Below are 24,772 nucleotides of genomic sequence, written 5' to 3' on the forward strand. Positions count from 1 at the left end.
ATTAAACACAACATAGTTAGAGATATTAATTATACTTTGCATAACCGCAGGCCAATGCACTGAAAAATGTTGTGCCTGAGAGTGTAACAGCAAATTAAGGGGTACCCTGGGGCAGGTAGTCCTCCAAACACATGCAGAGGTATTGGTAAACATATGGGCTTTAGCGGGGGGTGTATTTTTATGCTTCCCCTTTTTAGCAGATGTGCTGACCCACCTTATAAAAGCAGTCTGGAATTGCCTTTTTTTAATATATTATTTGAGGGGGTTTTATAGGCCACAATTGCTAAGTGTTGCCCTTTGCAATTCATATGTGCTGATAGTCAGCAGATGTAGTCAGCACATACAGCTTAGCCATGTCATTGGGGGCATCACCTCCCACATCTCTCCCCACCAACGGTGGTGGCAAATGTTATCCGCCACCAACTGGGAAGCAGCCACTAAATGCTGGATCCTCCTGAATGCCACCTTGGGAGCTTTAGACATTTACCTGCCCCTAACATGCTTTCAGGTCCCAGCCTTCCTTCCTAATTATACCAGGGGGGCCATCCTCCAACTTGCCCGCCTCAGGCAAATGTTGTCCTTGTCCCTGCAAAAAAGGCGGACCTTAGTGGGCTCCTTATAAAATGGGGCCAATACGGCAGCCAGTATTTAAAATATTCAGCAAAAAAACATAAAAAACCAAACACTTAAAACAATTTAAAAAGGCCATAAAACTGGTCACAAGTGTGGATCTCACCCAGCTTACAGTGGTCACTGCAGCCATCAAACATACTGCCGAATTGGCCCTCCACATGCAAAATACCTTGCAAAAACTAATTAAAATCATAATTAAAGCTGGGGACCAACTAGCATGGGATTCTGTGTGCTCCCAGCTCCAACAACATTTAACCCAACAAGTCCGTAGCATCCAAAAAAATGTGCTCTATAAAGCCTAGCCCGGGAAAATCCATTCCCACTCAGGGATTCCCCAAAAGCAATGGCCTTTTCGTTATGTCTGGAGAGTCACTAACTGGAAGTGCACAGGCATAGCCTGTTCCTTCACAGCCTTTGGTCACATAAAAAGATTATGGGCCCTGCTATAAAAATCCAACCAGGCCTTTAAAAAGGCTGCCTCTAAAACTAAGTGGTCCATCGCAATTTATAAACAGTGGTGCCCCCCAATAACACAGCTAAACAGTATGTGCTAACTACATCTGCTAACTATCTGCACATATAAATTGCAAAGAGCAACACTTGGCAATTGTGGCCTATAAAGCCCCCTCAAATAATATATTAAAAAAGGCAATGCCAGGCCGCTTTTATAAAGTAAGTCAGAACATCGGCTAAAAAACCCCAAAACATCAAAATACATCCCCACTAGGGCCCATATGTTTACCAATACCTCTGTGTGTGTTTAAAAAACCACCTACTCCAAGGTACCCCTTAATTTGCTGTTACACTCTCAAGCACAAATTTTTTTCAATGCATTGGCCCGCGGTTGCGCGAAGTATAGTTAATATCTCTAACTATGTTGTGTTTAATTTTTCATAAATTACACCCAATGTTTTCCTGACCTTAACGCACACCCAGGAACAACTTACCGTATTCCAGACAGATGCCTCCTCCTTTACAGTGTTGCAGCACACGTTTAATCTAAAAAAAGCTGCCTTTATCACAGCCATCCAAATAGGGCATCTATGCCAACAAAAAAGCCTGTTATGCTATGTTACTAATAAAGCCAAAAGCCACTGTATGCAGTGTATGCAATTGTAGCCACCCTAACAATTTTGTTCATGCTATATTGCGGTTTATTTAAAAAACCAACAGTAACCCTAGCCACCATCTCAGAGGAAGGGTAAAAACCTAAATGGTGACCCCTCACAACAAAATGTTGATTCGGGGTCAAAGGGGGAAATGTCACAACCCAATACCCCCCCACCCCATGGGGACCCCTGGGTAAGCAGCTTAGCATTGTATGTTGCTAGCGCCTATATATGTAGTGGAGTGTATTGTGGGAAAGGTTGAAGGTGTGAGTGTGGAGTAAAAGATTCCTTTGCAGGTTGCAAGAGGCCGAAGGGGGAGGAGGGGAGAAAGGAATGGGTTGACTCAACGTTCCAGCCAGGTCCGAAGAGAAGATGCTAACTACAGCCCAAGGCCATGGCACACAACCGACTTTCAGTTGCCTTCCAAGAAAGATGGGGGCCTGGATTCCAACCCCGACCAGCAGTAAAAACAAAGCAGTAAACTAAACAAAACTGCAGGGGATTGCAAAAAGTAGTGCGACAGTGAAGGTCAGCGATGGGGAAAACAATAGTTTCTCGCATCCCTGAAGCTGGCATGTTTGGAGAAAGCTCTGGGAGGCCAGTTTAAACTGGTACAAAAAGCATGAAAGACAAAGGCCCCTAAACAAAATGCCCCCAGAAAACCCCAAAACTTAATACCCTCCTGAGAGCTGAAACAAATCAGAGATCAACAGCGGACCCTGAACAACTTGTGCACAAAACAGAACTCCTGTCCACCTCTCCCCCTCTTCTTCTTACATTACACCTAGGCTTGGCCAGCCTTGAGTACTGCGTGTGTAAGTATAAAAGTGGGTTAGGGCTTGGGGCACTAACGTTTTCTTCCTTCCTCTGAGTGATATGGGGAACCCCTGGCACTCTCCACTGTTATTTTGCTTTATTTGATTAATAAAGCTTTAAAATTTAAACACTTGGTATGCTCCTTCATCCCTTCCCCATAACAATCCTGCAGCCTCACCCTGATCACCTGGCGCCTTAGGCAGATTGGGACAGATTTATGTAACCACTGGTTCCCACATGCTCGACAGCAAGTGAAGAATCCTGGTGGTCATCCTTTGCCCCTCGGGTCACACCCTTCTGGCACCAGAAGGCAGCAGCAAGCCAGTCATTGCTTCATATCTGAATCGCAATGTGCCAAGGCCACAGCATCTCCATAGCAAGAGGCCAGCCAGGATCACAGGCTTCTTTGTCTATGCTGGGGACTCCCAGTGCCCTTGGTTCTCTCAACTCTCTTGTTCTCATCTTCCTGCAGCTCCTCAAACACTGAAAACTGCAGGGGTGGTTTGAATGGCTTGATGTGAAGACAGCTACTGCAGCCTGCAGTTGCTCAGAGGGATTTCATGCATGGAGCTGAATGGTGTGCAGGACTGCTTTCCAGTGGGTTTCCGCAAGTCTTTGTTGTGACCAAGAGCCCTTTATGATCTGAGCATGGTAACACATCATGAAACATATGACTGTGTGACAGATCACCTCCTCATGGTGCCACCCATACCTCTGCAATCTGGTTGCAAGGCAATCTCCACTGGAACTGCATCTCACATTGGTCTGAAGCTGCCTGACTTTGCTGACCTTGTGGGCGAGCTGCAAGGCCTCTCTGTCTGTTCTGGCTTTTCCAGTGAGTGTGAAGAGTGGGAAGGGCTCTCAGGAGTGGCTGGGGGCATTATTAGCCTCGTAACTGACATTATGTGAATTCTGAGCATTACTGAAGTATCTGTTTTCAAATCTTTCCTTACTGTACCAAGAGACATTGCAGCAGCACAGCAAAGGAACAGTTTTGTTTCTTGTCATAGCTTCCCATCCATTCTAGGGTGCACATTCTGTAGGGCAGGGGATGTCCCCTGAGGTAATCTAAATAACAATATTAATGGATAATCCTCTTTCTCCCTATCAAAGCACAGGGGCACTATGTGCCTCTCTAAATACTCTTATCTCTAAGCAAAATATGTGACTGTCAGGACTGTAAAATGTGTCCAGCGCCAAGAGACAGAAGATGCTATCTCTTGGCCAGACACCAGCATGGCAGATGCTGCCCTTCCCAGTGGAGTCCAAGGATGTCACCCAGCACACTCCACCTTCTTGGCTGCTTGGGAGGGCGTGCTGGATTCCTGGGGCCTCACATTTTTGTACAGCTCGGGCTGGCTGGTGTCTGACAATTGAGACTGCTCCTCAGTCATTTTCTCTCTCCTCTGTCCCTCGTCTCGCTCACTAGGGTGTAGGCCTTGCTGGAGCCCAGGGCATAACTAATGGTGTGAACCAAAGCTGTGAACCAGAGCAGGCCTGGCCCTGGCATAACAACAACACACTAGGTATCGGCTAACCAAGTAAGCACATTCCTGACCGGAGAGGATGGTGCAAGAACACCCAGAGTTCTCAAGTAACTACGTAAACACATTTTTAAGAGATGTATTGGGACACACCAACCTCTTCTAAAACAAGGATGGAATAACAGGATAACTGCTAAGGATGTTTTGTTCAAACTAATAGGTACAAGGAGAATGGTGGTAACTAGCAATGTCTGGAGAGTAACATGTAACTTTCTTGTATTAGTGTATAAAGGAAGTCATAGGAGGGGCATCTTTATCCAGCCGAGAAGGCAGTACCTTGGTGGAGCCAAAAAGGGCATGCAGATCACAGGGAGGAGAGTAGTGGGAGCTAACTTTCTTTTAAAGGGATGGGAGGCCAGAATCTAGTGGCTTCATCAGGAGGTTAAATTTCCTGTTTCCAGCCCATCCTGAGGACATGGCTTTGACAGGCTCTGGTGGGGCTGGAGCCGGAGCCAGAGCTCGGCTCTCTCAGCCAGAAGGATGGACAGGCATGGTCCGGAGGAATTCTTAGGGATTCTGGAAAGGACAGAAGACCCTTATGGGCAGGAAAGTTAAGTCCTCTGAGTTTCTAGGCTGAGAGTCCAGATTTACATCCCCTTCTCACTTTCATTGTGTGTTGTTATTTTACAGACAATGCAAAGCTAATTTCCAAGTGTATTTCTCTTGGCAAACATGGGAGGCTAGGACAACCTGTGTTCCTCAACACAACAACATGCTGTACTGGGGCAGGGACCATTTCAATTTAAATTCAATTCATTAGTCCAATGCCATGTAAATCCCAAAAATGACTGGCAGGACAAAAGATCCTGGTTAGAAATATGCCTAAAGTCAAAAAATGTCCTGCATATGGCCACTAAACAAAGCCCTGCACTCCACCAGCTCTCTCTTAATTACAACACCATTCTACATGCTTATTCACTGTTCCTGCTCTCTTCTTACAGTTTTAATTAGCTTCTCTGTGACTGACTTCGACAAGTACCTTGAAACTAATTGTCTAAACTTTTTTCTCTTTGTAAATAAAATACTGAAATGGATTTAGAAATTACTAGTGACACCCACTGGTGAAAACATGGAACTGTACAACATTTATGCTAGTTTGCATAACGCCAAAGAAGAGTATGATGGGGAAAGTGTCTAGTACCTTCTGTTCACTGTTTGTTTTAATTATTTCACGTACTTGGCGTACATGAAATCTGAGAGCCAATTTTCCTAGTATGGATAGTTATGGTTCTCTGAGGTTTTAAACGAATTGTTACCAGTGCTACTACTCAGTTCCCACCCTCGGGAGCAGCTGGACCATAAAGGGTTGCTGCCCATACAGAATCTGAGGTACTGCCAAGTGTCCCCGGCCTGACCATAGATTTTTGGAATGGAGACTCCAGAGCCACTCCTGTCAGCTGAAGGAGAAATTAAAGATCCTAAAGTCTCCATGCGGCACTGGAATGTAGGATTTCCCTATGGCAGGAGATCCCATGTCTTTTTGGAAATATTCCTTTGTCTCTAATGTTTCCTAATAAAAATAGTGAGACTAGAATCACCCTTTCCCAGTACTGCTGATGGACCTCCGCTCTGCTCCTAGTTTGACAAGGAAGGCACCATTTCTATGCCCTCTTTACAACACAACACAACAGCCAAGGTAACTCATCCACCGGCATGAGATTTCACAGATATATACGAATCTAATGATTAACTATTGTAAACTTAGTAAAATCGAAGCCAACACCTTCATTTACAAACAGTTAGAGTTGATGAGAGAGAGCAATGTTATTATCTTTCATATCACTTAAAAAAACCCTACGCAACAAACACATTACTATCAAGTATTGAGGAGATGCACACTTCATAACAACCACCTTACCTCTGACCCAAGGATAGGGTTTTTTTCTTAATTGCTTTTTTAAAATGTATTGTTTGTGTTTCCTTGATTTCAGAAGCAAAATGTTTCCTTTCAAGTCATTTTGCTAAACTGGAAGTATTACCAGTTAACATATTCAAAAAGTAAAGAGAGAGAATTTTATTAAAGCACTTACAGTTGTTGGTTCTTGAGACTACTTCTGTCTGTGCAATTTAACAGGAAAGGTGTATAACATTATTCCCGATTACAGTTATGTATGACTGTAGACAAGCTGATCAATATATGCAATTGATGTGCATGTATAGGAGGCCAGATTCTGTTCTCAATCCCACTGGTAGAAATCAGGATTACTCGGCTGAAGTCAATGTACCACACGTGTAAGTAAGGGCAGAGCTGGAGCCAGGATTTTTAGGTTTCTTTTCTGGGAGGTTTTTTTGTTGTGTTTACATATTGAGTTTACTGAGGAAAGAACTGTACATAGTTTTGGATTCGAGTGAAGCTTGGCATGAAGGGCTGTGCAATTCTTTATACTTGAAAGGAAGAACGTGTTAGTTTTGTATGTTGGTGGTGAATAATTGCATCATTCCTGCCTTCAAAAACTGAATGTTGCCGAATTTTCAAACAGTACAGCGTAACATGACTTCAGCGGGGAGATGGAGGGTGTCACAGCTCTGATAGAGCTCTTGGCCGCTCACTAGACTGCTGTGAGGGAACCTAGCCGCTTTACACCTCTGGGGCCTGAACAGAGCCAAACCACTATTCCACATGGGGTCCCTAGAAACCTTTCTGAGGTACATATTCTGTGGCAAGCACCACTCCTCAGAGCTGGAACTGCTGTCCAGCCGCCTCACCTCCGGACTCAGTGCTGGCTCTTCAGACACCCCCACAGCTTCAATATCCCCTTGCAGAACTCCACCCCAAGATGCGAGCCTTCAGGGTTACCTCTTCCAGGGGCCACACGTAGGTGTAAGTGCTTAACCCATCCAGTCTTTGGAGAGACAGCCAACAGATTCTTGCTCTTCAAAGCACAAGAGACACTCAAAGAGCACAGAGCATTTAGAAAACAGCAAACATCCTAACTGCAGTGCCCCTCACTAGCTCCCGGTTCCCCGAGGAGTCCTTGGAGACCATCTGTGTTTCAGGCAGGTTGGCAGGGTTCCCTCATCAAACTCCTACGTGCTGGGCTGCTTCTCCTTCCTCTTGAGCTAGAGAAAAAGGGCATGCAGAAGAGCAGCTCCTCCCTTTTATACCTTCCAGCCCTCTTTGTCAGGGGACATCTTGCTCAGCTTCCTCAGGTGATCACAGATCCATGCCAGCTCACTTGTTGCCAAGGCGATCCCTCCCTTGACAAACCAGTTCTCCTTTTGTCTAGGTGCATCCTTTGTGAATAGGGGAGCAGCAAGGTTTAACAGCCCTTTGTTGTTAGGCCTCTGCCACAACCCCTGTTGGAATTGCAGTCCAACATGGAGGTGAAAGAACAACAGAGAAGAAAAAAGGCTGCACCTTCCAAATGGAGTTTGCAGCTTGGTAAAGATGCATCGAGAGCCCATAACTGCACACAGAATTCACAGCTTGTACAACCAGAACTCCCGATACTCACAGAGGGACACAAAGAAACAGTCATATTGCAAAAGCTCCCAGAGGAGCTCTATGAAAGTCTTTTCATTTCAAAACATACTTACTGGATTTAAACAAAATGTTCAGAAAACCTTCTAGCTGCTTGTGAGATTTACCCCTAGAACTCTGGAAGTATGCGATGTTCTTTCCTCAGGTACAAAGGAATCAGCCTCAGCCTGAGAATGGGACTGTCTGTTTCAGGTGCTCATCTGGCGCCCCCTTGCCACAGTATCCGAGCACCTCACAGTCTTCAATGCAGTTACCCTCATGACACCCACAGGAGAGGGGGAAATGCTGTTATTCCCATTGAACAAATATGGCACAGAGACACTGAGGGCCCAATTTTTACAGCTATGCAGGCGCCTAAAGACGCAAGCATTTTCCAAAGCACCTAGGTACCTAAATCCAATTGATTTCAATGGGAGTTAGCCAACCAGGAGCGTTTGAAAACCCTACTAGGGGCCTATCTACATCTGTAGGTGCCTAAAGGCCTTTACAAACCTGGGTTTAAATAGCTGACATAAGAAGGTGTATGGTGGAGCAGGGAACTGAGTGCAAGTTTTCTGCATCCCAGGCTAGGCCCCTAAACCATCTCCTCTCTGCTGCTGTGAAATGAAGCCTGGAGCAAACACCACCTCTGCGGCACAAACAGGACTGGTGCTCTAGCAGCACCGGCCTCCAGCCATTTGAACTACAGAACGATGTGTTTCAGCTCTCCCCTACAGAAATACCTGCATGTCCTTTTCAGCTGCAACCAGCCACACCTATAGAGCTCAATCACAATGAAGTCAGCAGGAGTCTTTCCAGTGACTTCCAAGGGCTTTGGATCAGGTTCATAGTACCCGGTCCTGCTTTCACTGAAGTCAATAGCAACACAATTTACACTGACCTCCAGGGGAACAGGAACAGACCCCAGAATCACTGCATCCAAAATCATTAACAGCTTTGCTGAATTACAATGTATTTTCTTCAAACATAACCCATACTTGAGGTAAAAAGGAGATTTAACTATTTGAAGGAGTAGTGACCAGCTGCTTTTCAGCTAAGGTGAACAAAGAGGCATGAGACAAAGGCCAACATTTTAACTCAGGATAATTTTTAAACAACCTGTAACTCAAAAACAGTTTCATGACTTTTCTTCCAACTTTGAACCCACATTCTCCTTTGCCTTCCGAGTCAATCTGGCAATTTTCAGCACAAACGAGCTTTCTAACCCAAATTTATGGGGCTAAAAATAGAGCTTAATAGCAGCAGCTGTTGCAGTGTTAGGACTAGATTGTCACTTTACACTGGTTTCAGAGTAGCAGCCGTGTTGGTCTGTATTCGCAAAAAGAAAAGGAGTACTTGTGGCACCTTAGAGACTAACAAATTTATTAGAGCATAAGCTTTCGTGAGCTACAGCTCACTTCATCGGATGCATTTGGTGGAAAAAACAGAGGAGAGATTTATATACACACACACAGAGAACATGAAACAATGGGTTTATCATACACACTGTAAGGAGAGTGATCACTTAAGATAAGCCATCACCAACAGCAGGGGGGGGAAGGAGGAAAACTTTTCATGGTGACAAGCAGGTAGGCTAATTCCAGCAGTTAACAAGAATATCAGAGGAACAGTGGGGGGTGGGGTGGGAGGGAGAAATACCATGGGGAAATAGTTTTACTTTGTGTAATGACTCATCCATTCCCAGTCTCTATTCAAGCCTAAGTTAATTGTATCCAGTTTGCAAATTAATTCCAATTCAGCAGTCTCTCGTTGGAGTCTGTTTTTGAAGCTTTTTTGTTGAAGTATAGCCACTCTTAGGTCTGTGATCGAGTGACCAGAGAGATTGAAGTGTTCTCCAACTGGTTTTTGAATGTTATAATTCTTGACGTCTGATTTGTGTCCATTCATTCTTTTACGTAGAGACTGTCCAGTTTGGCCAAATCAGCGGCACTGCGATGGGTACCCGCATGGCCCCACAGTATGCCAACATTTTTATGGCTGACTTAGAACAACGCTTCCTCAGCTCTCGTCCCCTAATGCCCCTACTCTACTTGCGCTACATTGATGACATCTTCATCATCTGGACCCATGGAAAAGAAGCTCTTGAGGAATTCCACCATGATTTCAACAATTTCCATCCCACCATCAACCTCAGCCTGGACCAGTCCACACAAGAGATCCACTTCCTGGACACTACGGTGCTAATAAGCGATGGTCACATAACCACCACCCTATATCGGAAACCTACTGACCGCTATTCCTACCTACATGCCTCTAGCTTTCATCCAGATCATACCACTCGATCCATTGTCTACAGCCAAGCGCTACGATATAACCGCATTTGCTCCAACCCCTCAGACAGAGACAAACACCTACAAGATCTCTATCATGCATTCCTACAACTACAATACCCACCTGCTGAAGTGAAGAAACAGATTGACAGAGCCAGAAGAGTACCCAGAAGTCACCTACTACAGGACAGGCCCAACAAAGAAAACAACAGAACGCCACTAGCCATCACCTTCAGCCCCCAACTAAAACCTCTCCAACGCATCATCAAGGATCTACAACCTATCCTGAAGGACGAGCCATCGCTCTCTCAGATCTTGGGAGACAGACCAGTCCCTGCTTACAGACAGCCCCCCAATCTGAAGCAAATACTCACCAGCAACCACACACCACACAACAGAACCACTAACCCAGGAACCTATCCTTGCAACAAAGCCCGTTGCCAACTCTGTCCACATATCTATTCAGGGGACACCATCATAGGGCCTAATCACATCAGCCACACTATCAGAGGCTCGTTCACCTGCGCATCTACCAATGTGATATATGCCATCATGTGCCAGCAATGCCCCTCTGTCATGTACATTGGCCAAACTGGACAGTCTCTACGTAAAAGAATGAATGGACACAAATCAGACGTCAAGTATTATAACATTCAAAAACCAGTTGGAGAACACTTCAATCTCTCTGGTCACTCGATCACAGACCTAAGAGTGGCTATACTTCAACAAAAAAGCTTCAAAAACAGACTCCAACGAGAGACTGCTGAATTGGAATTAATTTGCAAACTGGATACAATTAACTTAGGCTTGAATAGAGACTGGGAATGGATGAGTCATTACACAAAGTAAAACTATTTCCCCATGGTATTTCTCCCTCCCACCCCACCCCCCACTGTTCCTCTGATATTCTTGTTAACTGCTGGAATTAGCCTACCTGCTTGTCACCATGAAAGGTTTTCCTCCTTCCCCCCCCTGCTGTTGGTGATGGCTTATCTTAAGTGATCACTCTCCTTACAGTGTGTATGATAAACCCATTGTTTCATGTTCTCTGTGTGTGTGTATATAAATCTCTCCTCTGTTTTTTCCACCAAATGCATCCGATGAAGTGAGCTGTAGCTCACGAAAGCTTATGCTCTAATAAATTTGTTAGTCTTTAAGGTGCCACAAGTACTCCTTTTCTTTTTGCGAATACAGACTAACACGGCTGCTACTCTGAAATCTCCTTACAGTGTGTATGATAAACCCATTGTTTCATGTTCTCTGTGTGTGTGTATATAAATCTCTCCTCTGTTTTTTCCACCAAATGCAATGCTCTAATAAATTTGTTAGTCTCTAAGGTGCCACAAGTACTACTTTTCTTTTCACTTTACACTGCAACCCTGCGTAAGGGATAGCGTGTAGCTGGTTCCCCCTTGCTGCAGAACGGGGGAAGGGAAGTGATTTGTGCCATCCCTTTACCAGCCCATTTAGTTCCCTCTTCTCCCTGCTAAACGCTCCTTGTGAGTGAATGCTCAGGATGGTCCTGTGCTTAGGGCAGTGATTTAGGAAACCAGGATTCAAGATTCTGCTTTGCCACATACTTCCTGTGTGATCCCAGGCAGGCCACTTAGTCTTTCTTTCCCTCAGTTCCCCATCTCTGCAATGGGGAAAACAGCACTGTCCTGCCTCCCAATGGCTGAGAAGATAAATTAAACCCAGACTGCAGGCGCTCAGACATGACTGTAACAGGCAGCCACATAAGCACCTTTATGCTTTACCACTCTCTTCCTCTTTTCACTCTTCATTAATCATTTTTATTAATTTTTAAAACTGGAAAAATATAAAAATGTTTATGTGCTTTTCAGTATATCATTACATGGAGAAGCAAATACAGCTCTTGTCTTATTAGTGTCTCGTCTTTAGTTCTGCAGTTCTGATCACTAGCTGCTCAGAAAATTAAATGAGAGAGAAGAGGCTATGCTTCTATCATTGTATATGTTCAGTATATTGGAAATGTAAATGTGCATAGAACATACCCAGATGTATACAAAGAGTTATGGGAATTGCCACATCATTAGTACTGGAAGTACTGTAAAATTGTTTTCATGACTACAGTTTGCAGCTATGAAGGAAGTATCATACATTCTGAAATGTTAGAAGATGCAATGTATTGTGTTCTTATAGTATACATCTCCATAGCACCTGACAATTTCCATTGCTATGATGAAGTTCCAGCTGTTGATACTCACCAGTCGATTTGCAAGCGAGATGGTGCATGCCGTAGCTTCAGCTTCTTGCTGACATTTCAGTTTGTCTGAAGTAGCCCTCTCAAATTTGGCTGTGAGTTTTGCTAGGTTTTCATTAAGGTGCTGTTGATTAAACAAATCAGAACATCTTCAGCAAAACCCTTTTCATCATATGAGACTCCGACAAAAACTGCTGTCACTGCGTGTGTCTCTGCAGTGGTGACACTAGCTAGCCTCTCTCACTACTATTCTGAATGGCCAGTGCAATGAGAGAAGGAAGGATTCCTGCACAGAGCACTCATGTCTGGGTCTCAGCCTGCAAGCACTGCCTGCAACATGCAGTGTGCTGACCACTTGCAGGAGACCCTCAGCACCAGCAGGATACACCACTTAGGCTCCAATTAGGGTTACCAACCCTCCAGGATTGGCCTGGAGTCTCCTGGAATCAGCATCAATCTCCCAGTGACTATTGAAAACAATCTGGGAGATTTTAATAGGATATTTTAAGAAAATGACATTATGTCATGTTGTAAAAAAAAAAAAAAAAAATCTGGAATAGCTTCAGTCAGAGTTGGCAGCCCTAGATCAAATCCAGTGTCCACTGAAGTCAGTTGGGGTCCTTCCATTGACTTCCAGGGGCACTGGATCAGGCCTTTATAGAACAGCATGAGAGGGCATGGGAGGAGCAGCATGCTGGGGAACTCCGTTTACATGATAGGCCACATAATTTGCAGAGGACTGTGAACAGACAGTACAAAGGCTGTTTATCTTGGGCACTGCAGTGACATGATTTTGGACTACGGGAGGGGATCACAAGCTGACTAAAGATGGTGGCCGGGGTCCTCAGCTCTGGCCAAGCAGCGATTAGTGCAGCTCAGGAGGAAGAAGTGCAAAAGTGGATTTTAGCAACCTTTGCATTTTCCTGATGTTGTGTGCATTCTGGTGCTGGCCTGCTCCTGAAGGCTGCTCTAAGTTATGCTTGTTGTTCACAGCCCCAAGGGACATTCTAAATGCTGGATGTCAGTTGGACATAAGGGAGTATAAAGCATCTGGACTAGATGACCTCCTGAGGTCTCTTCCAACCCTAATCTTCTATGATTCTATGATCCGGCAGCCAGGAGTGAGAGTGATCAAGGAGCTGCTACAATTGCCCTTCTACTGAGGGAGGTCCTTTCTGTGAGTGCCTTAGGACTTTCCATTCCAGAGTGGGGTGCCAACCCTCCCCACTGTACTGGAGAATGGGGCCAATATACACTCCAGTCCAGCTGGGTGGTTTCTACACTTGGGCCACATCCAAGGAGAGCCAACATTTTGGAGAAAGAACAGAGGGAACCAAAGTCTGCAGGGCCTCATTGCAGCCGTGCTGCTAGCTGAGGAGGACTCATTGCACAGATTTGGTAACACTCTGCTCTAAGACAAACTCTAACTGCTCCCAAAGGTGCTGGAACTTTTCACTTCTGAGATAAGAGAACCAGAGTTAATCATTGATTTTATCTGCACCCAGCACAAACATCTTAAGGCTAAATGCCTTTAAATCATTTTAACACTGTTTGAACAATGCACTAGAAATAAACTTGAATATGGAATAGGGATTATTGTAGTGGCCTCTGTAACTATGCTCTCAGTTGCCAGGGCCCATATAAAATATAGTCTCTTTCAAACTAGCTTGGCATTAAGCCATATAACTAAAATATTGTTAGAATATTTTCATATACATCTTCCATCTATATGTATAGGTGTATATATATTTTCATAATTATGTGTGTATCTCTCTGTATAAATACACACACACTACACTATTAAATGTTTTATAATGACAGATGTGTGTGTGTGTGTATTTATACAGAGATATATAAATCTATATATAAGGAATCCTATTTCTTGTTCAAAAGATGTATCGTCAATATGATATAATACTACACCATAACTCATTACAAAAAACCTGTGTGTGCTAGTTGCGACACCAATAGTTAATTGAGATAAAAATACCAACTTCCAAGGTGTACCAACCCACATTCCCTGTAATGGAAACACCTCGTAACATCAAACAGAACAATTATTCCAATTTAATTAATAAAAATACTTTTTTATGCATCATATTTTTTGAATATGCATCTTATTTTTTTCAGAAATTCTGAGCATTGCATCACATGAGAGCTACATGTGCTCTGTACTTTTGAAAATCAAGTCACTTTCATTTACGACCAAAATATGGATTTAAGCACCATACCACTAGGCAGGCCAGATTTTCAACAGGCATAATTCTACTTAAATCTATGGAGCTACACCAATTTATGCCAGTTGAAAATCTGCTAAAATATCAACATTCACATATAAACATGATTGCATAGGTATATATTACTATACTACACATTTAATAGCATAGCATTGTACATATGCAAATAAAAAGTCATTTAAAAAGTTAAGGTTGAAAGCATGTTTCAATGGAGTATTACTAATACCCCAACACAGTTGCACTTTCTCTGCAAAAATCCTACATCTTTAAAAAAGCTCAAACATGAACAAGTGTAAATAAAATAACGGTGAAGGGTGCTCCTTGTTTTGATCTGCAGGCAGTGAAATTATCAGAGATAGCTCTAGATTTTATATACTTTGAATTGAATGGGTAGCAAGGATTTCAAAGGTACTAATCCCCTGGATGCATTAAGTAATGTCAGAGTATTATGTTTTCGAACAGTGTGATGTTTTGGTGAAACAAAAGTATTTTTTTATTAATTAAATTGGAATAATTGTTCTGTTTGATGTTACGAGGTGTCTCCATTACAAGGGACTGTGGGTTGGTACACCTTGCAAGTTGGTATTTTTATCTCAATTAACTATTGGTGTAAGCAACTAGCACACACAGGTTTTTTGTAATGAGTTATGGTGTAGTATTATAGCATATTGACGATACATCTTTTGAACAAGAAATAGGATTCCTTAACTGCCCAGGAATATGTTCTTTTGAAATTTGCAGATTTGTGGTGTGTGCTGTATGCTGTATGGGGTGATAATGAGTGATGCAGGGTTATAGCAGCCAGGGACTGGCTGTATACTTTACCTTCTAGGCTCACTTCCAGACTTTTCAATGGTAAGGATTTTTAAAGGGTATGGAATTTTTGGAATGGAAGGATAATTTTGAGGAAAAAGTGGCGTGGGAGCTGCTTTCTATTAAAACATATTTTTAAACATCTCTTTCTCTTTTAACAAAGTTTTTGCTCAGGGATTTTCCTGGATTTTTAATGAGTGACAAAAATTTAAATGGAGGTGGAGTATAAGATATGCCAGTTAGAAGCCCGGCTTTGACAGTTCTTTTGAGTCTTACTAAAGTGGCAAAAAGAAAAGGAGTACTTGTGGCACCTTAGAGACTAACAAATTTATTGAGCATAAGTTTTTGTGAGCTACAGCTTTCGTGAGCTGTAGCTCACAAAAGCATATGCTCAAATAAATTTGTTAGTCTCTAAGGTGCCACAAGTACTCCTTTTCTTTTTGCGAATACAGACTAACACAGCTGCTACTCTGAAACCTTACTAAAGTGGAGTTGACTTCCTGAAAAATTTAACAAGTGCATAGAAGGTGTATTGGAGACAAGAAGAAAAACAGTCCTAGTGCATTTTTTTAAAAAGCTCTCTAAAACTTTCTTCAGTTTTTGTTTTCTGTAATATATGTGGTAGATATAGAACATATGTGGCGTGGTGTGTGATAAAAGGGCACTCCAAACTCATGCTTGATAATAATTCTAACAGTTTTGTGGGAATAATGAGAGGTAAATACTGAGCCTTTCTACTGAGGAAGAAGCAAATTTGAAACAGCTAAGCGCCCTTCTCTAGAAAGCAGGGAAGTCTCCAAAAGTCTAGCAAGACCAGATAAAGGACCACAATCTGCCCAATCCTCAAATCCACTCTTTCAAAAATACACGGTACCATAAAGAAGCCCTTCCAGATGCTGAGGGTTTCCCACTGAGCATTGGCAGCTCCCAGTGAAGCGCACACGTGTCATGTGTCTTAAACTTACAGTAATTTTAGCTTTGATGTTAGCCAGCTTCTCCTGCGCAGCAGCCAGTTCTGCGTTGGCTTTGTTCAGAGCCTGCCGCTTGGGCTCCACATCACAGTACACCTCATAGAACTTCACAATATTTATGACCCAAGAACAGAGACCAGCAGCTGCATAGGACTTGGAGGTCACAAACTCGGGGTTAAATTCTGGATCCTGTAAGTACGGCTGAATAGCTTTGAGACAGTTCTCATGGATATTCTCCTTATCAAAGTGGATTAAGGAGTCCAAGAAACCATCTACTCTGGCCATGGAAACCTTAGCTGCTTTCCAGCTCCTGTCCTTGGGAACCTTTCCACCTGGAGCCATGAGCACCATCACAGCAGCAGTGACATTGCTGACAGCAGAAGGCGGTGATCCAAATGACTTCAGTTCTGTCAGATTGTTCTGAAAAGGAAAAACAAGGTTGTTAGGTGAAAATGAATGGGTTTTCTTTTTACTTAGCCACTAATGGAGTCAGGCTCCCAAGTTATCAATCTGAGGGAGTAACTTTGAAGCCTGAAGCAGCACTCTGAATTTTAAATATTATGACTCATCCAACGTAAAGCAATGAAACCCCCTAGTGGCACCACAGCCTCCACTGGTTTGTTATATGTGCATCAGTCGTATCCCTTCAGCATTTCAATTAATTCTCAGGCCATTAAAAATGCACAATTATTGCAGATTTATCCAGTATGAAAATGACAACAAAAAGCTTCATGCTTCATGAAATTAGCCAAGTATCTTTATCTAGAGATGGGCTTCAAAAACAACTTTTAATTCAGAATGCAGATCAATGGGGCTGCTGTCCGACTGAAACTCACTAACTTTAGTTCAGTGTTATACTAACTGTGTTGAATTGTGTTTATCCTGCTAATATCAATTCCTAGTCAGAAACAATAGAAAAAATAGGGAAATGGCAGTCCCTAGGTTGAAAACCAAAATGTTTTGATTTGGAAGTGGCATTATGGTGCCTTACCAAAGTTGTATTTCAGGTACCTCCTGTCCCCACTCTCCTCTATGGGCTGGGCTCCCCAGCCAGACATCAGCTCCCTTTTTTTAAAGTTAGATTGTAGCCCTTTGGGTTCAGAGGAAAGCTTGGGAATGTGAAGCAAGTGTGACCTAGCAGCTCAGAATGCAGAAAGAAAGAGTAAGAATCCAAAATATTCTTTAAAAATTATTACTTAATTATTAACCAATTATTATGAATAATTATGAATGTTAGGCTCCTGACTCATCATTTTTGAATGCTTGGAGTTAGAAGGGGGGGAGGGGCACTACAACTAAAAAAAATGCTCAACTCAGTTCGTTTGAAGCTCAGAAAAGGTCCTCGTTTTGTAAGAGCACTGGGGGGAAGTGTGATATTGGTTCTTCTTGTATCTGAAACATCCAACCCATTCAGATGACAGAGAAAAACCAACAATAAGATTTCCAAAGTTGCCTAATTCTGATGGGAACTGGGAGCCCACATCCATTCAATGGCATTGAAAGTTTGAGCCTGAAATGATGACTGCACAACCACTCTGTGCTGCTGGTGTACAACGGATCGTTCTGTACAGAGCTGCTGCTTGTCACAGCACAGGCACCATGGGGGAGGCACGTACTCAGCAGGGCCTGGAGTTAGGCCTAATTAGCTATTTTGCCAAGGATCTGTCATACTCAGCAGAGAGAAAACACAGGCTTTGTGCCGACACCCACCAAACATGGAATCCCTGACAGAATGAGCTGTGCTCTACAGCAGAGATGCCTGCTTTGCTAGCTTATTTGTACGTTTGCTCGGGTTACACACTCCAACTGCAAAGACATCTCATATCCATGGAGAACATTCACTTTGTATGTGAACTGGAGGCAGAGGCACATGTGAGAGGTACAAAGAGGCTGAGAGATGGGCTTCCCATTGAGAAGCTCTTTGCTCAGATTCAACAAACCAGCTCCCAAATTGGCACCTACAGCTGCATTCTGACATTTGCAACAGTATGACAGGCACAGCAGCAGGAGAGAGACATGCTGGGGGGTTGACGTAAACTAGATACAGTTATTTTTCAGCACTCCCAACAGCCATGAATCAGTGAAAGAGGAAAAAGAAAAGGAGTACTTGTGGCACCTTAGAGACTAACAAATTTATTTGAGCATAAGCTTTTGTGAACTACAGCTCACTTGGAAAGCCCCTCTAGCAAGACAGCTCTAACTTGAGCTGCACCTATCTTCACACGGAGACCCTGAATATGCAGCTTTCCAGATGTACCATTTTCCTATGCATTGGAGGGGCCCAAATGTTAGCTACTAGCCAGATCACCACAAATCTGTACACAATGGAGCAGACTGTCTTCACAAACTGCAGCTCCCAGCATCTACACTCCATTTTGATCCATGTACTTCTCTGCTCAAATCAAGATGGGATTGTACGGAGGGACCTACAGGCCTTTCCCAGTACTAAAGGTGACTCAAACTCAAAGTGGCTGCTGCTATGGACTGCACGGACAAGTCCCGGGGTGACATTTGGTGCATGGATGGCACTTTGGCCACTTGTGTTCTGAAATCACCATTTTGTTGGCGCTTGCAGCAGTCTAGAAGTAGGGGCTAGGCTGCAATAAGACCAACACTGTTCTTTCAGCAGCCCCTGTCATTGCTGCAATTGGCCATTATGAGGTTACACGCAGGATGTGACGACAGCTGGGTGTTTGCTGTATGTGGGGGTGTAGCCCCTTGGCGAAGGGCGAGTGCCATTTCCTTCTGAACACAGACAGCCTTGATACCAGCAGCTCTCTACCAGCAAGGAGCTCCACAGACAGAAGCTGCCCCAATGGTGCCTGTGGGGGTGCTCAGTGAGCACCTCCCCTATATAGACACAGGTCACTGCTGAGTTTCAGACTCTATGACATGTCTGCCTTGGAGTGATTTAGTTATAAACAGACACTACTATAAAGACCTCCACATTCTTCTATGAGGTGGGAATAGTTTTAGCTTGATAATTAGCTAATAGTAAGACACTGTCTGTATAATTCACAATAATGGATATTTTGCCCCCAGAACCAACCACCCACTCAATACCTTAAAAATCTATCCTGTTTGTAATAGACAATGCCAATGGCACCAGCACTAGTGCAAAAAAGCAGCAGGGACCAGGAATTGCACCTTGCTTAGTGCCTATATATGATCAGGCACGAGTCAATTGTTGTATATTCATCTCACCACTTAACAGGGAAAGACAAAAAGAAAAGCTTAAAATACTAAAATTACAGAAAGAGCTAAATCCTTTCGGCAGCACATACACTAAATGCTCTCAGAGCTGCTCGGTCCCTTGAAGAAAACAGTATGGTTAGAAATTAGTTCAGTGGCAACAAAGAGGATTATTTTAAGCTCTGGATTGATAATTCTTCGATAACAGAACAGAAAGGGAAATCTAGCTTGATTTAAGTGGCACCCTAGGAGAGGGAAATGCACAGACTTCTAGAGGTTCTATTTGATAGTATATGGAAGACATTTATGGACTATAGTCAGGTCGAGGAGCATGATTTATAAACTCAAGGGTAAAACGTATAATTGGTATATACAATGTTATGTGTTTGGGAAGTACCTGTTAAATAGTGAATGATAACACAAAATACAATTAATCATTTTTAATTAATTATTACTTATTATTATTATTATATTCACTTTGGTATCATGTGGTTAAAACTCTCTTTATGAATTAATGATGGCATAATTTTGCTAGGGACTTTGCTAAAGCCAATTCAGATACAGTGGTGATAGGCAGTAGTAAAAAACCCTACAATAAATAGATAAAGACCATATGCTGTCTTTGATCTTTGTGAGAAATAACCTCTGGCAACAATGAGAGATCCCTCTGCAGACTGAGGGGTGTATAGAGTCCTACACTTATACCCCAGCCCATAGATCATATTTAAAATGGAATTTATACCCCCACCCACCAACCCTCTCCATAGTCAGTTTGATCCCTGGAAGAAATCCTCCTAACACCACTTCCACATTCATGAAAGTTGAATAATCCCTTTTTTAGCAAAGTCGATGAAGTGAGCTGTAGCTCACGAAAGCTTATGCTCTAATAAATTTGTTAGTCTCTAAGGTGCCACGGGTACTCCTTTTCTTTTTGCGAATACAGACTAACACGGCTGCTACTCTGAAACCTTTCTGAAATCGAATGCTTTCATTTAATTTGCTTGTTAAGAACAAAGACATCAGTTTCGAGACCACAAACATGCAGGATTCAGGTTTTTTAACTCTAAATGAGTGAAAACATTCCACAGCTGGAGTAGAAATGTGAGGATGTGAGAGCACATGCAATCATGTTCAGCAGCAGAACTTTCCCGTCGCCGGGGACATGCATCCCGCAGCTGTGGGGAATGAGCCCCTGACCCTGAGTTACTAGAGAAAAATATAGACTGTAATGTTGTTACACTGTAGAGGTTAACAAGCCTGTTACCACCTTAATTGTCTTCCCATTTTTGCCTGCAAGTTCCACATGGTCCTAGAAAGTCATCATCATCATCATGGCAAATCCCAAAGGCACAGCCTCCTTGCCCACCGAGAACTATCCACATTGGTCTCTAGCTAGGGCCTTAAGGTGGTTTGACTGCATAGTCAGTTTCTGTCTACCACTGGTGATCTTATCGCACCGTTGATGCTTTTGCCAGCCACATGATCGCCAGCCATACAGGAGGGTTCCTTGCTAAATACATTTCATAATTTGTTGGTCTTCCATCCTAACAGCATGTCCACACTAAGAAAGCCCCCAAAATCGATGGAGGCAGTTGCTACACACATATCCTCAGTTCTGATCTTTTCTAAAGGTTTCTAACTCTCCCACTTCCCACCTTGCCAGCTACCACATACTTTACTGGGCTCCTTGTCCTGCCAGGAGCGTGGAACTCATGGCTCATGCAAAGATTCTGATGGTGTCTCCCTACCAGTTCCCAGTAAAGGACATGTGACACCATACAGCATGGGGCGGGTGCCTCTTTCCAGGAAGACAGCTGTAATGCACCTGATGCCCATCATCCAGCGAACAGGAAATCTACTTGTCGTCTACCTGAGCCCACTTTTCCCACAGAGCAATAGAAGAGGCTGGAATGTGCCTCTGGAATAGTTGGGCTGTTCTGTGGGGATCGGCTCTATTGCGGAGCTCATGCAAGTTACAGGCTGGGTGATGTCACACATCCTTTGCTGGGGATTAATGGGGAGGCTTCATCTGTAGGTTGGCCTTCCTGAACTCACCCCCTGTGCTGCACTGCATTGTCCACATACAGCAAGGCACAGGCATTGCACAGACATGGAGATTGTTCTCCTGTAGCTATTTGCAGACTGAAAATGAGCCAGAGGCACCTGGCCAGAAAGGGAAAGGAAATGTATCCAAACAATTGCTATTAGCCTCTCACTATCAGACCATCTATATTTCTTATTGCCTTCTACTCGACAGTGTTACTTATGGCTTCATCCATTACTGCTGCATTTAACAGTAGAACATAAATACATTTATATTACTGGTCGGTATGAACACATCAGGAGAGTTGATTCTTCATGTCAGCAGACAGATCAAGCTCTCAGAGGCGTCTTGGAGCAGCAGGTGAAAGGAGGACATGGCTTCTGGTACTCTGGAAACACTGCTTTGCAGGTCTCTAGAAACTCCAAGCCTTCTTGAATGAGTTACCCTACAGTGTCAGCAGGAAACTAAAATTGATAAAGGGGTAAATATTCTCCCTGTGTTGTTGTTTGTTTTCAGGCCCAGGAACCTAAGCAGACACATCAAAAATGTTGCTATGCCTCTCCTGAATGGCAATCACCTGGAAAATTTGTTCCATTAGGACTTTCTTGTCGGTGTCCCTAAACTGAGACATTTGGGTTGTGCCTCTTGTTCTGCAGATATGGAGGCAATTCTGACCTGTGCAATGGACTCTGGACACTTCTCTTCTACCCATGCACCAGAGGCTTGATCCTGCAAGATGCTGAGTGCCTCCTGATAGGTGCTGAGTGCTCTCCCTTCCCAGCGATGTCAAGGAGGTGAGGGTGCTTAGCAGGAGTGCCTGGTGCCTTTCAGCGTCTGGCTCCAGAAGACAACTTCCAAAGCTTTGCTGAATAATAAATTCTTAGGAGCAGATTAAATATGAACAGACACTGCACTGAGCTGTGATGACTTTACCAGGACTCAGTAAGGCTGCAGCACTCGGCTCAGGATGGGTGGAGGTGGCAGCGATCAGTCCCAGAATGGATTCAGCAGGTGACCAATTCTCCATTCCAGATCTTGATCTCTCCCCAGTCTCAAGACATTTGGAGCTAGCAGGCAGTAACGGGGAAGGGACAAGGAGTGGTGAAGGAAGAAACCCCTTACCTCAAAACAATCCACTTTGGGATCCCCCATCCCCCACCTTGGGAACCTTACTGCCAAAGGAGATGCCTGCTGAGGGATAAGGGTGGGCCTTTGTAACTGTTCTCTGTAAGTTCTGTGTCTATGATATATTGCCCAGCTCCTTATCTGTCTGCACCACAAGCACCCCTGGGGGCAGGAGAAAGGGAAAAAGCAGCGAGGGGAGCACCATGGACACAGTGTGCTCCAAGCTCCTGTCTTCATCAAGTCTATTGCAGTAATGCTGAGGGGCCATCTGAGAACTGGGCCCCATTGTGCCAGGGGCCATGCAGGGTAGTCAACAGTCAGTCCCTGCTCCAAACAGCATACAGTCTAATAGTCCAGACCAGATGCTGGCGGGGACGGAGGGGGGAGGGAGAGCACAAACAAGCAGAGTGAACACAAGCAGCAAATGCTCACTGCACCTTGACTGATCCATCTCGCAGGACACTTGGGGCCATTTCCCCCTTTCTGCCCTTGCAAACCCTGCCTGGCACAGGAAGGGGGTCAGGGGCCCCAACAGACTCTGCTGCATAGACGATATGAGTTGGTGGCCCAGGGTACAATTATCCTAAAGGGGGTGGGGGGTGTCACACCTATGACGTTAGTGCTAACTTGCTGTGTGATCTTGGGAAAGACACTCAACCTCTTTGTGTCTCAACTTCTCCATCTGGACCAACGCAGTCAGGGAGCTAGACCTGGCGTGTTAAGACAGCACATCCTCAACACTCACGTGCTTGACGCTGCGAGCTGGACTGGGGAGCAAACGGCCATACAAAGCTTCACCTACACAGTTCTGGCTGTGTTGGGCTCTTTCTGGTTACCTTTTAAAGGAACTTAGAGGAGAGAAAACTCTTCCTGGAGAGAGTGGAGGGGCCACCACTGTACATTTCAGATTGTACAAGTATCACAAATGGGTTTGACGCATACAGCACTGAACATTACAAAATTACAGCTCCCATCCCTTCAGCCCTGGGGCAGTTATCTGGAGACATCCTGCACTGTGCTCACTGGGCATGGGAGACACAAGCTGAAGCCACGGAATAGCCCTGCTGTCACAGTTCCTGCACTGTGTAGTCTGTGAGTTCAAGCATGAAGTAACAGAGGAGTGACTCTAAACTTGGTGTAGAATGAAATATTGGCAGCATTCCTGACAGCCACAGTTACCCTCCAGGCAAGGCTGTTTTATGAGTTTTGTGCAAAATTTTACCAGGATAATAAGAGTTTGAAACTCCAGCTAAAATGTTCTGTTTTAAATGAACTGGAGAAAAATCACACAAAGTAGATGGATTATAAAACACATCTAATTGGTATTTCAGGTGTCTTACAGCTCCTGCTGTGCTGACTGTGCACTTGCATAGAAATAACCTGGGAGCGAACAGCTAGAGCTGATAAGATCTTTTCAATGAAATAAGATGTTACAGCTATTGCAACAAGATCAGGCCTGATCTCTTGCCAGCAGCCTGATCCATGAGAGTCGTCATGGAGCAAAGCAAGACAAGGATTGGCAGAAATGGTGACAAAAGCAGCTTGCCTTGGGAGAAAGCAAGACCAGTGTGCTCAAGGGTGCTCTGTCCCACAGGGGAGGATGTGTTCCAGATCTCTCTCTGTGCACAATCCACGGAGGATACGAGTCTGTTATAGCCCCAGCTAAAGAGCCATGGTGCAGGCTGTAGCAGCTTATGCTTTTAGCTCTGGAGGTTGGTGGCCCAAGGCCAACCTCTGGTGTGTTAGCCAAAGTGGAGGCCATCCCACCTGCTGACTGATATGGTAATTGATTTGTATGGCAGCTTCCATGCAGGAGTTCGGCAGGCACAAAGCTGTGTGTTCCTAGGTGCTACGATAATATAAACAATAAGGAATAAAACACTCAGTAGCAGAAGGCAGTGTCTAGTGGCTGATTTCTGCTGGTGTCCTCCTCACCCCTGACCAATTCAGGCCCCTGGTGCCTGGCCCATTCATATGCAGCCCTAGCCCCATCTCCCTCCATTATGCACCTCACTCCACCTCTGCAAACACACGGCTGTTCTCTGTTGCGTTCCGCTCCATTATGCTGCTCAGGCAGCAAGATGGGCCACGGAGAGGAGAGAAATAGCAGCCCCTGAGGAGTACCCCCCCATGGGAACCCTGGCACTGGTGCCAATTGCAGAGACTGGGGGGGGATTGAATGTCCCTGTCCCCCTGCTTCCCCCCCAGGGCTTTAGCACCACAGCCTGAGTACTTTACAGCAGTACAGCTGCTGTGGGAGCAGTCCAGTGCATCGCTCCAGCTGCCTGACTGCAATTCCACTGAAATCTAACC

The 24,772-nt window shown here is 44.2% G+C and overlaps 1 protein-coding gene across 3 annotated transcripts in view; it reads right to left on the reverse strand.

Moving 5' to 3' along the window:
* The window catches only part of DNAH9 (dynein axonemal heavy chain 9), a 402,978-nt gene that overhangs the window by 154,865 nt on the left and 223,341 nt on the right, over positions 1-24,772 (reverse strand). For all 3 annotated transcript variants that reach the window (XM_038371718.2, XM_043496454.1, XM_038371730.2), the window contains 2 exons: positions 16,093-16,518; positions 12,082-12,201 (listed from right to left, as the gene is read on the reverse strand). In XM_038371718.2, the coding sequence (XP_038227646.1) occupies positions 12,082-12,201; positions 16,093-16,518 (546 nt within the window). The remainder of the gene's footprint in view (positions 1-12,081; positions 12,202-16,092; positions 16,519-24,772) is intronic.

This window comes from Dermochelys coriacea, chromosome 14, assembly GCF_009764565.3.
Source record: "Dermochelys coriacea isolate rDerCor1 chromosome 14, rDerCor1.pri.v4, whole genome shotgun sequence".
Taxonomy (NCBI): Eukaryota; Metazoa; Chordata; order Testudines; family Dermochelyidae; genus Dermochelys; species Dermochelys coriacea.